This window comes from Anomaloglossus baeobatrachus, chromosome 2, assembly GCF_048569485.1.
Source record: "Anomaloglossus baeobatrachus isolate aAnoBae1 chromosome 2, aAnoBae1.hap1, whole genome shotgun sequence".
In the NCBI taxonomy this organism is placed as follows: domain Eukaryota; kingdom Metazoa; phylum Chordata; class Amphibia; order Anura; family Aromobatidae; genus Anomaloglossus; species Anomaloglossus baeobatrachus.
Genome location: NC_134354.1, coordinates 132809745 through 132824655, shown reverse-complemented (window position 1 = coordinate 132824655; position 14911 = coordinate 132809745). Strand labels below are relative to the sequence as shown.

Sequence of the window (14911 nt, the reverse complement as noted above, 5' to 3'; positions counted from 1 at the left end):
AGTTGTGATTCCCGTCCCCCCTCAGGAACAGGGGCGCGGCTTTTACTCCAACTTGTTCGTGGTGCCAAAGAAGGACAGTTCATTCCGTCCCGTTCTGGACCTCAAACTGCTCAACAGACATGTGAGAACCAGACGGTTCAGGATGGAATCTCTCCGCTCGGTCATCGCTTCGATGTCACAGGGAGACTTTCTCGCATCGATCGACATCAAAGATGCTTATCTCCATGTGCCGATCGCACCCGAACATCAACGCTTCTTGCGTTTCGCCATAGGGGACGAACACCTTCAGTTCATGGCATTGCCTTTCGGCTTGGCGACAGCCCCACGGGTTTTCACCAAAGTCATGGCATCCGTTGTGGCGGTCCTACACTCCCAAAACCACTCGGGATTCCCTACTTAGACGATCTCCTAGTCAGGGCACCGTCTCGGGAGGCGTGTCAACACAGCCTTACCGTCGCTCTGGAGACTCTCCAGCAGTTCGGGTGGATCATCAACTTTCCAAAATCCAAGTTGACACCGACCCAGTCGTTGACCTACCTCGGGATGGAGTTTCATACCCAGTCAGCGGTAGTCAAGCTATCACTGGACAAACAGCTTTCTCTGCAAGCAGGGGTGCAATCTCTTCTTCAGAGTCAGTCACACCCATTGAGGCGCCTCATGCACTTCCTAGGGAAGATGGTGGCAGCGATGGAGGCAGTGCCCTTCGCGCAATTTCATCTACGCCCACTCCAATGGGACATTCTCCACAAGTGGGACAAGAGATCGACTTCCCTCGACAAGAATGTCTCTCTTTCCCTGGCAACCAAGACGTCTCTTCAGTGGTGGCTTCTTCCCACTTCTCTATCGCAGGGAAAATCCTTCCTGCCCCCAACCTGGGCTGTGGTCACCACGGACGCGAGCCTGTCAGGGTGAGGAGCAGTGTTTCTCCACCACAGGGCTCAGGGGACCTGGACTCCGAGGGAGTCTTCCCTTCAGATCAATGTTCTGGAGATAAGGGCAGTGTATCTAGCCCTATTGGCGTTCCATCAGTGGCTGGAGGGCAGGCAGATCCGTATCCAGTCGGACAACGCCACTGCAGTCGCCTACATCAATCACCAGGGCGGCACTCGCAGTCGTCAAGCCTTCCAGGAAGTACGGCGAATTCTGCAGTGGGTGGAAGCCACAGCATCCACCATCTCCGCAGTTCACATACCGGGAGTAGAAAACTGGGAAGCAGATTTTCTCAGTCGTCAGGGCATGGACGCGGGGGAATGGTCTCTGCACCCAGAGGTGTTTCGAGAGATCTGTCGCCGCTGGGGAACGCCGGACGTCGATCTCATGGCGTCACGGCACAACAACAAGGTCCCAGCATTCATGGCACGATCTCAGGATCACAGAGCTCTGGCGGCAGATGCATTAGTACAGGATTGGTCGCAGTTTCAACTACCTTATGTGTTTCCTCCTCTGGCGATGCTACCCAGAGTATTACGCAAGATCAGGTCCGACTGCCGCCGCGCCATTCTCGTCGCTCCAGACTTGCCGAGGCGATCGTGGTACCCGGATCTGTGGCATCTCACGGTGGGTCAACCGTGGGCCCTTCCAGACCGCACAGACTTGCTGTCACAAGGGCCGTTTTTCCATCTGAATTCTGCGGCCCTCAACCTGACTGTGTGGCCATTGAGTCCTGGCTCCTAGCATCGTCAGGGTTATCTCAGGATGTCATTGCCACTATGAGACAAGCCAGGAAACCGACGTCCGCCAAGATCTATTACAGGACTTGGCGGATATTCTTGTCCTGGTGCTCTGTGAATGGGTTTACTCCCTGGCCTTTTGCCTTACCCATTTTTCTTTCCTTCCTTCAATCTGGAATGGACAAAGGTTTGTCACTAAGCTCTCTCAAGGGACAAGTATCGGCGCTCTCAGTATTTTTTCAAAGGCGCCTGGCCAGGCTCCCGCAGGTCCGCACGTTCCTGCAAGGAGTATGCCACATAGTCCCACCTTACAAGCGCCCACTAGAGCCCTGGGACCTTAACAGGGTGCTAACGGCTCTTCAGAAACCACCTTTCGAGCCGCTGCGAGATGTCTCCTTATCACGTCTTTCGCAGAAGGTGGCATTTCTAGTGGCAGTCACATCACTCCGAAGAGTGTCGGAGCTTGTAGCACTGTCATGCAAAGCCCCCTTCCTGGTTTTTCACCAGGATAAGGTGGTTCTGCGTCCTGTCCCGGAATTTCTCCCTAAGGTGGTATCTCCTTTTCATCTCAATCAGGATATCACCTTACCTTCTTTTTGCCCTAATCCAATTCACCGATGTGAAAATGATTTGCACTCATTAGATCTAGTGAGAGCACTCCGGTACTACGTGTCTCGCACAGCGCCCTTGCGCCGTTCAGATGCACTCTTTGTACTTGTCGCCGGTCAGCGTAAGGGTTCGCAGGCTTCCAAGTCAACCTTGGCTCGGTGGATCAAGGAACCGATTCTTGAAGCTTACCGTTCTGCGGGGCTTCCGCTTCCTTCGGGGCTGAAAGCCCATTCTACCAGAGCCGTGGGTGCGTCCTGGGCATTGCGGCACCGGGCGACGGCTCAGCAGGTGTGTCAGGCAGCTACGTGGTCTAGTCTGCACACTTTCACGAAACACTATCAAGTGCATACCTATGCTTCGGCAGACGCCAGTCTAGGTAGGCGAGTCCTTCAGGCGGCGGTTGCCCACCTGTAAGAGGGAGCCGTGTCGGCTCTATTTATCGAGGTATTCTTTTACCCACCCAGGGACTGCTTTTGGACGTCCCAATTGTCTGGGTCTCCCAATGGAGCGACAAAGAAGAAGGGAATTTTGTTTACTTACCGTAAATTCCTTTTCTTCTAGCTCCAATTGGGAGACCCAGCACCCGCCCCTGTTCCCTTCGGGCTTGTTGTTCTGTTGTGTACACATGTTGTTCATGTTCAATTGTTTCTTTGGTTCATGGTTTCAGTTCTCCGAACATCCTTCGGATTGAATTTACCTTAGACCAATTTATAAGTTTCCTCCTTCCTGCTCTTGCACCAAAACTGAGGAGCCCGTGATGCACGGGAGGGTGTATAGGCAGAGGGGAGGGGTTACACTTTTTAAAGTGTAATACTTTGTGTGGCCTCCGGAGGCAGAAGCTATACACCCAATTGTCTGGGTCTCCCAATTGGAGCTAGAAGAAAAGGAATTTACAGTAAGTAAACAAAATTCCCTTCTTCAATGGCGTTGCACTGTTATATTGTCAGGAAGAAGACAGTGCTGGAGAGGAGAGTGAGACGGTCACGATTCCAGACAGCACTCGGGATGACAAATATGATGAAAACCTGGATGAAACTGAGGAAGAACAAATGTTGGAGAAATATAAACTGCAGCGACAGGATGAGATGTTCCCAGATGAGGTGGACACCCCACGAGATCAGCAAGCCAGAGTCCGGTAAGAGTGGGACATAAGTCCCTACATTGAGCAGTCCGTCAGAATACCAATTTATTTTTTATTTATTTATTTTTTTAACTCTGGTTATTTCTGATTTTCAGGTTTCAGAAGTATCGGGGTTTGAAAAGTTTCCGCACATCACCATGGGATCCTAAGGAAAATCTACCCAGAGATTATGCGCGTATCTTCCAGTTTCATGACTTTTTCAGGACCAGAAAACGCATCTTTAGAGAGTTACAGGAGGAAGAGAATGACAGCGCCATGGTAATTGATGGGTTACAAGAGGTGTCAGTATTGCACCTCTGCTGCCCCCACCTTTCCCACGGGGGATCACTGCATCCTGCTAATGCATTGGTAAACTGACCTTGTGTTGGTAATGGCTTTTTTTTTTTTTTTTTTTTTTTTTTAATTCATTTACTTTTTTTCTTTTGAGCCATTTTTGAAATTAATGTAGGGACTTTTAAGTATGGGGACTAGTGATGAGTGAATACTAAATATTGAGGTTATTTGTATTGAATACCTAGTACCATTCCAGTATTCATCACAAATAACAAACCTGATGCAAGTCATTGGGAAACCCTATATTTGTCTGCGAAATCAAGAAAAATGCTCTTGTTCCCCATTGACTTGCATTAGGTTAGTTATTTGTTACAAATAATAGTACTAGATATTCGGTACAAATAATCCAAACCCAAATATTTAGTATTTGCTTATCACTAATGCGGACCATTGATGTGGGTTATGAGCTTGCACATTTTGGCCAAAATATGGACAAATACCGCATGTATTTTAAACATCATTTTCATCTTTTTATTGCATGTTTTTCCATTTTTATGCAGGGTGCAATCAGGTCTTTAGTGTTAGTTGGATGAATTGGGGTGTCTGTCCTGTGGGGTGCACTTATATAGTGCTGGGCAGCCGACCTGATCTAATAGTATGGGTATCATCAATAGGCTGTATGACACACACTGCTTCACATATACCTGTGTGACTGGTGCCTTATGCACGCCTCATCGTTGTGCATGTTTAGGACGAGCAGACACCTCCTCCATGAATTGGTGGGTTGTTTCATCACTATTTTGCACCTGTGCTGCCCCCACCTTTATCATGGGGCCTGCTGCATTCTGCTAGTGAATTGGTAATCTGACCTTGTGTTAGAAATAGCTTTCTTTATTTTTCTGTAATGTTTTTTACATTAGGGGTCTCTAATCTGCTTACCTTCAGAGCCAAACTTGACTTTGACCGATGAGTTGCATGAGACATTCTTTGTGAAGAAATCCTAAAACTTCTTAAGTCTCCTGTGTTCTCCTTTTTGAAGATTATAATTCTCCTACTGCCCTCTTACAAAGTGTTTATTCCAATAGTGCCCCCCTTCCAAAGTATTTCTACCCCGATTGCCCTCTCTCTGAAAATTAAGACTATATGATCCTTTCTGCATACACCTCTAGTGGGCACATATACTGTACATTTTATTTCTTCTGGCCCTGTAGGTTGGCTGGTACGTCACAGTACACCTCACTGGAGTACCTGTTTCTGTCTTGGAACATTTCAAACAGGGGGCGCCACTTGTCCTCTATTCACTGCTTCCTCATGAACACAAGGTAAGCACTAGTTCTACCATCCCAATAAAAAAAAGAAATGACATTTAAAAGCAGATCATTTAGGTGTATATCTTTCTTCAGCGCTCTATTGGGAGACCCAGACGATTGGGGTATAGCTACTGCCCTCTGGAGGCCACACAAAGCACTACATTAAAAGTGCAAGGCCCCTCCCCCTCTGGCTATACCCCCCCGTGGTATCACGGGTACTCCAGTTTTAGCTTTGTGTGCGAAGGAGGTCAGACATTCCATGCATAGCTCCACAGATTTTAGTCAGCAGTAGCTGCTGACTAGTTCGGATGGAAGAAAAGAGGACACATATAGTGTTCCCAGCATGCTCCCTTCTCACCCCTGGATGGTGTTGTAAGGTTGAGGTACCTATTGCTGGTACAGGGCTGGAGCCTGACATGCTGTTTTCCTTCCACATCCCCTTGGGGGTTCTGTGGAAGTGGGATCCTGCCGGCCTCAAAGCTCTGTCGCCGGGCTCCATCCACAGACCCATTAGAACCTGATGGATACGGAGTAGGAGTACCATCAGGGACCGGGCCCTGCATCATACAGGTACTCTGTGTCCCCGGCAGGCACACACACACTCCGGGCTGGCTGGGTGTTGTAGTGCGCCGGGGACCGTACACTGAGCTGGTGTTCCTACAGTTATCTGGGGGACTTTGTGTTCTGGGAACGCAGCGCCGACCCTCACTGGACCGGGCGGCGCTGCTGTGACTTGTGGTGCGCCGGGGATACGCCGACCGCGCTTTTACGGCGGCGGCGTTTATAACTATAGTCCCCGGCTTTTGGGCCTAGGACGCCGGCAGCTCCGATCGTTCCCGCCCCCACCCTGTCAATCAGGGTAGGGGAGAGACGCTGTTTCACAGCAGCGAGGAGGGCTGGAGCCTGATTTACATGCTCCAGCCCTCACACTAGGCACAGAGGGAAGCAGGCTTCCCGCTCTTGGTCAGGAACGCCCAGGGCCCGCCCCCCTTCTTCTCTCAGGACGCCGGCAGCCATTACATGCATGGCAGGCTGGAGGAAGGACGCAAGGCTCTGGGAGACCTAGACTGAGGGGCTTTGGAAGACCACACACCCGCTCTTTAGCGGGCGGTAAGCGGCTTTTCAGCTGGCCCCTCTAGTGCCTCAGTGTATGTTAGTGTATTGTGTCACTGGACATAGATATTTATTGATTTCTGCACTGTGAGGTCGCTTCCTGGCTGAATACCCCAGATCACTCTGAGGAAGCAGCAGCATGTCATCCATAAGACGCAAAGCTGCCAAGGCTAGGGCTGTGTCCACTGTGTGTGCTGCATGTGGGGCTAATCTACCAGCAGGTTCCAAGGACCCCCATTGTGTGCAATGCTCAGATCCGGTGCTGCTTCGCCAGCCGGAGTCAGGAGAGATAGTGACCCAGGCTGAGACGCCTGTAAGTCCTGCCCCGGTGTCAGGGTCAGACTTTGCAGTTTTTGCGGTTAATATGTCGGTGACTATGGCAAAAATCCTGGAAACTTTGCAATCCATGCCAGGGGCTCAGTCTATGGACACGGCGAGGTCTATGTCCTCTAATCCTCCGCAGCTGGATTTAATCCAGACTGCAAGGGAGTCCCCGGCTTCTCAGGATGAGTATACTGACTCAGATGATTGCCCCAGCCACCCCAAGCGGGCTCGCTGGGAAAGACCCTCAACGTCATCACACTGCTCAGGGTCTCAGCGCAATCAGTCTCCCTGCGCTGTGTCTGAAGAGAGTGATCAGGAGTCTAATCCTGGAACTCCTCTCAATCTGGATACCCCGGATGGGGACGCCATGGTAAACGATCTTATCTCAGCCATCAATAGGCTGTTAGATATTTCTCCCCCAACCCCTTCAGCAGAAGAGGCAGCGGCAGAGCAGGAAAAATTTCGTTTCCTCTATCCCAAGCGTAAATTAAGTGCTCTGTTGGATCACTCTGACTTCAGAGAATCAATCCAAAAACACGACGCTCATCCAGAAAAGCGTTTCTCTAAACGTTCTAAGGATACGCGTTATCCTTTCCCCCCTGATGTGGTCAAGCGCTGGACCCAGTGTCCAAAGGTGGACCCCCCGATTTCCAAGCTTGCAGCTAGATCCATAGTTGCAGTAGAGGATGGCGCTTCACTTAAGGATGCCAATGACAGACAGATGGACCTCTGGTTAAAATCTGTCTATGAAGCTATCGGCGCGTCGTTTGCTCCAGCATTCGCAGCCGTATGGGCACTCCAAGCTATTTCAGCTGGTTTAGCAAAAGTGGATGCTATCTTACATCCAGCGGTGCCGCAAGTGGCGTCCCTAACCTCGCAGATGTCTGCGTTTGCGTCTTACGCTATCAATGCGGTCCTAGAATCTACCAGCCGCACCTCAATGGCGTCTGCCAATTCGGTAGTTTTGCGCAGGGCATTGTGGTTAAAGGACTGGAAAGCAGATGCTGGTTCCAAAAAATGTTTAACCAGCTTGCCTTTGTCTAGAGAAAGACTGTTTGGCGAGCCATTGGCTGACATCATTAAACAGTCCAAGGGTAAAGACTCCTCTTTGCCCCAGCCCAGATCAAACAAACCTCAGCAGAGAAAGTGGCAGCAGAAGTTTCAGTTCTTTCGAGGTTCGGGCAAAACACAATTCTCCTCGTCCAAAGGGACTCAGAGGACGCAAAGAAACTCAGATTCCTGGCGGGCTCATTCACGCCCCAAGAAAGCAAATGGAGGAACCGCTTCCAAGGCGGCTACCTCATGACTTACAGTCCCCTCCCTCCGCATCACCGGTCGGGGGCAGGCTCTCCCGCTTTTACGACACTTGGATGTCACAGGTCAAAGACCGGTGGGTGACAGACATTTTGTCGCGCGGGTACAGAATCGAGTTCAGTTCTCGTCCTCCAGCTCGGTTCTTCAGAACCTCCCCACACCCAGACCGTGTAGATGTCCTGCGGCAGGCGGTGGACTCCCTAAGAGCGGAAGGAGTAGTGGTTCCTGTACCGTCTCAGGAACAAGGGAGAGGGTTTTACTCCAATCTCTTTGTGGTGCCAAAAAAGGACGGCTCATTCCGTCCTGTTCTGGACCTAAAACTGCTCAACAAACATGTGCACGCCAGGCGGTTCCGGATGGAAACCCTCCGTTCTGTCATTGCCTCAATGTCTCAAGGAGACTTCCTTGCCTCAATAGACATCAAAGATGCTTATCTTCACGTGCCAATTGCTACAGAACATCAACGTTTTCTACGTTTTGTGATAGGAGACGACCATCTTCAGTTCACAGCTCTGCCATTCGGTCTGGCGACAGCCCCCCGGGTCTTCACCAAGGTCATGGCGGCGGTGGTAGCAGTCTTGCACTCTCAGGGACACTCGGTGATCCCTTACCTAGACGATCTACTTGTCAAGGCACCCTCTCAAGAGGCATGCCAACTCAGTCTACAGGCTACGCTGGAGACTCTCCAGACTTTTGGATGGATCATCAACTTTCCAAAGTCAAATCTGTCACCGACACAGTCACTAACGTATCTTGGCATGGAGTTCCATACTCGAGCAGCGAGAGTGAAGCTTCCGCTAAACAAGCAGCGGTCCCTACAGACAGGGGTGCAATCTCTCCTTCAGAGCCAGCCGCACCCCTTACGGCGCCTCATGCACTTCCTAGGGAAGATGGTGGCAGCCATGGAAGCAGTTCCCTTTGCGCAGTTTCATCTGCGTCCACTTCAATGGGACATTCTCCGCCAATGGGACGGGAAGACGACTTCCCTAGACAGGAAAGTCTCTCTTTCCCAGACGGCCAAGGACTCTCTACAATGGTGGCTCCTTCCCACCTCATTGTCTCAGGGAAGATCCTTCCTGCCCCCATCCTGGGCAGTGGTCACGACAGATGCGAGTCTGTCGGGGTGGGGAGCAGTGTTTCTACACCACAAGGCTCAGGGGACGTGGACTCCGCAAGAGTCCACCCTTCAGATCAATGTTCTGGAAATCAGGGCAGTGTATCTTGCCCTACTAGCCTTTCAACAGTGGCTGGAAGGAAAGCAGATCCGAATCCAGTCGGACAACTCCACAGCGGTGGCATACATCAACCACCAAGGAGGGACGCGCAGCCGGCAAGCCTTTCAGGAAGTCCGGCGCATTCTGAATTGGGTGGAGGACACAGCATCCACCATCTCCGCGGTTCACATCCCAGGCGTAGAAAACTGGGAAGCAGACTTCCTCAGTCGCCAGGGTATGGACGCAGGGGAATGGTCCCTTCACCCGGACGTGTTTCAAGAAATCTGTCGCCGCTGGGGGGTGCCGGACGTCGACCTAATGGCGTCTCGGCACAACAACAAGGTCCCGGCATTCATGGCGAGGTCGCGCGATCACAGAGCGCTGGCGGCAGACGCCTTGGTGCAAGATTGGTCGCAGTTCCGCCTCCCATATGTCTTCCCGCCTCTGGCACTCTTGCCCAGAGTACTACGCAAAATCAGATCCGATTGCAGCCGCATCATACTCGTCGCCCCAGACTGGCCGAGGAGATCGTGGTATCCGGATCTGTGGCATCTCACGGTCGGCCGACCGTGGTCACTTCCAGACCGTCCAGACCTGCTGTCTCAAGGGCCGTTTTTCCATCAGAATTCTGCGGCCCTGAACCTGACTGTGTGGCCATTGAGTCCTGGATCCTATCGTCAACAGGCTTATCCCAGGGAGTGGTAGCCACAATGAGACAAGCTAGGAAGTCAACTTCTGCTAAGATCTACCACAGAACGTGGAAGATTTTCTTAACCTGGTGCTCTGCTCAGGGAGTGTCTCCCTGGCCATTTGCATTGCCCACCTTTCTATCCTTCCTGCAATCAGGGTTGGAAAAGGGCTTGGCGCTCAGCTCCCTTAAAGGGCAAGTCTCGGCACTATCCGTGTTTTTTCAGAAGCGTCTAGCACGTCTTCCTAAGGTGCGCACGTTCCTGCAGGGGGTCTGTCATATTGTGCCCCCGTACAAGCGGCCGTTGGATCCATGGGATCTGAACAGAGTACTAGTGGCTCTCCAGAAACCGCCCTTCGAGCCTCTCAAAGAAGTTTCTTTTTCTCGCCTGTCACAGAAAGTGGCGTTTCTTGTTGCGATCACATCGCTCCGGCGAGTGTCTGAGCTAGCAGCTCTGTCATCCAAGGCTCCCTTCTTGGTGTTCCACCAGGACAAGGTAGTGCTGCGCCCCATTCCGGAGTTTCTCCCTAAGGTCGTATCCTCGTTTCATCTCAATCAGGATATATCCTTGCCTTCCTTTTATCCTCATCCGGTTCACCGGTATGAAAAGGACTTGCGTTTGCTAGATCTGGTGAGAACACTCAGGATCTACATTTCCCGCACGGCGCCCATACGCCGTTCCGATGCACTTTTTATCCTTGTCGCCGGTCCGCGCAAGGGGTTGCAGGCTTCTAAAGCCACCTTGGCTCGATGGATCAAAGAACCAATTTTAGAGGCCTACCGTTCTGCTGGGCTTCCGGTTCCTTCAGGGCTAAAAGCCCACTCAACCAGAGCCGTGGGTGCGTCCTGGGCATTACGACACCAGGCTTCGGCTCAACAAGTGTGCCAGGCAGCTACCTGGTCGAGTCTGCACACTTTCACCAAGCATTATCAGGTGCATACCTATGCTTCGGCGGATGCCAGCTTAGGTAGAAGAGTCCTGCAGGCGGCAGTGACACCCCCGTAGGGGAGGGCTGTTTTGCAGCTCTAACATGAGGTATCTCTTTACCCACCCAGGGACAGCTTTTGGACGTCCCAATCGTCTGGGTCTCCCAATAGAGCGCTGAAGAAGAAGGGAATTTTGTTACTTACCGTAAATTCCTTTTCTTCTAGCTCTTATTGGGAGACCCAGCACCCGCCCTGTTGTCCTTCGGGATTGTTTTTGCTGTTTGCAGGTACACATGTTGTTCATGTTGAACGGTTTTTCAGTTCTCCGATGTTACTCGGAGTTAATTTGTTTAAACCAGTTGTTGGCTTCCTCCTTCTTGCTTTGGCACTAAAACTGGAGTACCCGTGATACCACGGGGGGGTATAGCCAGAGGGGGAGGGGCCTTGCACTTTTAATGTAGTGCTTTGTGTGGCCTCCAGAGGGCAGTAGCTATACCCCAATCGTCTGGGTCTCCCAATAAGAGCTAGAAGAAAAGGAATTTACGGTAAGTAACAAAATTCCCTTCTTTCCCTGTAGATGTCTGTTGTGAACATGTTGGTGAGGAGATATGCCGCCAACACTGAACCAGTGCATGCGAAAGAAGAAATTATATTTCACTGCGGATTTCGGCGTTTCCGAGCAGCACCACTGTACTCTCAGCACACGTCTGGTAAAAAATTAAAATCCTGTTCATTTTTGAATGTCTATAGTTACTGCTAGGAATATGTGGTATCACCCAATTATGTTCTTTAATATACGGCTCTGTGACAACCAGTGTGAAACTAAGTACCGTATTTTCTTTGTCGCTCCTTATTGGGAGACCCAGACAATTGGGTGTATAGCTTATGCCTCCGGAGGCCACACAAAGTATTACACTAAAAGTGTAAAGCCCCTCCCCTTCAGCCTATACACCCCCCGTACTGCTACGGGCTCATCAGTTTTTATGCTTTGTGCGAAGGAGGTCAGACATGCACGCATAGCTCCACAGCTTAGTCAGCAGCAGCTGCTGACTATGTCGGATGGAAGAAAAGAGGGCCCATAACAGGGCCCCCAGCATGCTCCCTTCTCACCCCACTCTTGTCGGCGGTGTTGTTAAGGTTGAGGTATCCATTGCGGGTACGGAGGCTGGAGCCCACATGCTGCTTTCCTTCCCCATCCCTCAATTAGGGCTCTGGGTGAAGTGGGATCCTTTCGGTCTCCAGGCACAGGAGACCGTGCTCCATCCACAGCTCCTGAGGACCATGCTGGATAGGAGCAGAGTATCGTTCAGGGACATGGCCCTGCTACTTTGAGGTACTCTGTGTCCCCGTGGGGACCGCGCACAGCAACACTCCAGCATTGCTGGGTGTGCTAGTGCACCGGGGACAGCAGCGCTGACTGCGTTTGTGCCATTACACACTTCAGCGTCGCTGAGTGTGTTCGTGTAGGGGGACTGCCGCGCTGACTGCCGCTGCCATGGTTATCACTACGGCGCGGCTGGGACTGTTAGTGCGCCGGGGACTTCCGCGCCGACCGCGCTTATACGGCGGCCGCGCTTATAACTCGAGTCCCCGGCTTTTGCGGCCTAGTCTCGTTTTCTTCCCGCCCCCAGCCCTGCCAGTCAGGGGAAGGGCGGGACGCTGTACAGGACGGCAGCACTGAGGGCTGGAGCATGCTTTGCATACTCCACCCCCCTCACTCTGCACAGTGGGGCACCAGTTCCCGCACTTTTCTGGGTCACGCCCACGGCTCCCTCCTCTCCTCAGGACGCCGGCAGCCATTCCTCTCAGCTCTGCTAACGCTGGAGAGGAGAGACAAGCTCAGGGAGACCCAGGCAGGATTTCTGGTGCCCACACAACCGCTTTGCGAAGGCGGTAAGCAGCACCTGTGGTGCTGGCCCCACTAGTGCAGAAGTGTACTTATAGATTACATGATTATAGACTATACTTTACACTGTATGGTGCACTGTTGATTTTTGTCTCTATACCCTCCTGTATTGCTCAGAGGAGACAACAGCATGTCGTCCACAAATAGCAAGGGTGCCAAAGCACAGACTTACTATGCTGCCTGTGCAGCATGTACGGCTATACTGCCGGCAGGTTCCACTGACCCTCATTGTGTGCAATGCTCGGCCCCTGTGGCACTTTCTCAGCCGGAGCCTCTGCTAAGAAGCCTTGCAGTCCAGGCCGGCATCTCAAGCCAGGGGCACTGTGGAATCATTGCCCCCTGGTCCCCCTCAGTTGGAACAGCAATGTCCTCCCGGGGTGTCTCATGGATCCCAGGGTGAGGTCTCTGACACGGACCGCAGCCCCAGACCGATTAAGCGAGCTCGCTATGATATCCCCTCGACATCATCACAATGTTCAGGGTCTCAGCGAGAGGACTCTCTGTATGATGAAGCGGAGGTAGCTGATCAGGATTCTGATCCTGAAGCCGCTCTCAACCTTGATACTCCTGATGGGGACGCCATAGTGAATGATCTTATTGCGTCCATCAATCAAATGTTGGATATTTCTCCCTCAGCTCCTCCAGTGGAGGAGTCAGCTTCTCAGCAGGAGAAATTCCGTTTCAGGTTTCCCAAGCGTACAAAGAGTATGTTTCTGGACCACTCTGACTTCAGAGAGGCAGTCCAGAAACACCGAGCTTGTCCAGATAAGCGTTTTTCCAAGCGCCTTAAGGATACAAGTTACCCTTTCCCCCCTGACGTGGTCAAGGGCTGGACTCAGTGTCCCAAGGTGGATCCTCCAATCTCCAGACTTGCGGCTAGATCCATAGTTGCAGTGGAAGATGGAGCTTCACTCAAGGATGCCACTGACAGACAGATGGAGCTCTGGTTGAATTCCATCTATGAAGCTATCGGCGCGTCTTTTGCTCCAGCATTCGCAGCCGTATGGGCACTCCAAGCTATCTCAGCTGGTCAGGCGCAAATCGACGCACTCACACGTACGTCTGCGCCGCAGGTGGCGTCTATAACCTCTCAAACGTCGGCATTTGCGTCCTACGCTATTAATGCTGTCTTGGACTCTGCGAGCCGTACGGCGGTTGCAGCCGACAATTCGGTGGCAATACGCAGGGCCTTGTGGCTGCGGGAATGGAAGGCAGATTCGGCTTCCAAAAAGTGCTTAACTGGATTGCCATTTTCTGGCGACCGTTTGTTTGGTGAGAGATTGGATGAAATCATCAAACAATCCAAGGGAAAGGAAACATCCTTACCCCAGGCCAAACCAAAAACACCCCAACAGAGGAGGGGACAGTCGAGGTTTCGGTCCTTTCGGGGTGCGGGCAGGTCCCAATTCTCCTCGGCCAAAAGGCCTCAGAAGGATCAGAGGAACTCCGACGCATGGCGGGCTAAATCACGCCCTAAAAAGACCGCCGGAGGTGCCGCTACTAAGGCGGCTTCCTCATGACTTACGGCCTCCTCACACCGCATCCTCGGTCGGTGGCAGGCTCTCCCGCTTTTGCGACACCTGGCTGCCACAAGTAAAAGACCGTTGGGTGAGAGACATTTTGTCTCACGGTTACAGGATAGAGTTCAGCTCTCGTCCTCCGTCTCGATTCTTCAGAACATCTCCGCCTCCCGAGCGAGCCGAGGCTCTTCTGCAGGCGGTGGGCATTCTGAAGGCAGAAGGAGTGGTGGTCCCGGTTCCTCTTCAGCAACAGGGCCACGGTTTCTACTCCAACCTGTTTGTGGTTCCAAAGAAGGACGGGTCCTTCCGTCCTGTTTTGGACCTAAAACTGCTCAACAAACACGTAAGGACCAGGCGGTTCCGGATGGAATCCCTCCGCTCCGTCATCGCCTCAATGTCCCAAGGAGATTTCCTAGCATCGATCGATATCAAGGATGCTTATCTCCACGTACCAATTGCTCCAGAGCATCAGCGCTTCTTGCGCTTCGCCATAGGAGACGAACACCTTCAGTTCGCGGCACTGCCGTTCGGCCTGGCGACAGCCCCAAGGGTTTTCACCAAGGTCATGGCTACAGTAGTTGCGGTCCTCCACTCTCAGGGTCACTCAGTGATACCTTACTTAGACGATCTGCTGGTCAAGGCACCCTCTCAAGAGGCATGCCAACACAGCCTCAACGTTACTCTGGAGATTCTCCAGAGTTTCGGGTGGATCATCAATTTTCCAAAGTCAAATCTGACACCGGTCCAATCGCTGACATATCTTGGCATGGAGTTTCATACTCTTCCAGCAATAGTGAAGCTTCCGCTGGACAAACAGCGTTCACTACAGACAGGGGTGCAATCTCTCCTTCAAGGTCGGTCACACCCCTTGAGGCGCCTCATGCACTTCCTGGGGAAGATGG

The 14911-nt window shown here is 52.1% G+C and overlaps 1 protein-coding gene across 1 annotated transcript in view; it reads left to right on the top strand.

Annotated features, from left to right (window-relative positions):
• The window catches only part of TSR1 (TSR1 ribosome maturation factor), a 65972-nt gene that overhangs the window by 30534 nt on the left and 20527 nt on the right, over positions 1-14911 (top strand). The window contains exons 8-11 of the mRNA XM_075335345.1: positions 3227-3414; positions 3516-3678; positions 4905-5015; positions 11161-11293. Of these exons, the coding sequence (XP_075191460.1) occupies positions 3227-3414; positions 3516-3678; positions 4905-5015; positions 11161-11293 (595 nt within the window). The remainder of the gene's footprint in view (positions 1-3226; positions 3415-3515; positions 3679-4904; positions 5016-11160; positions 11294-14911) is intronic.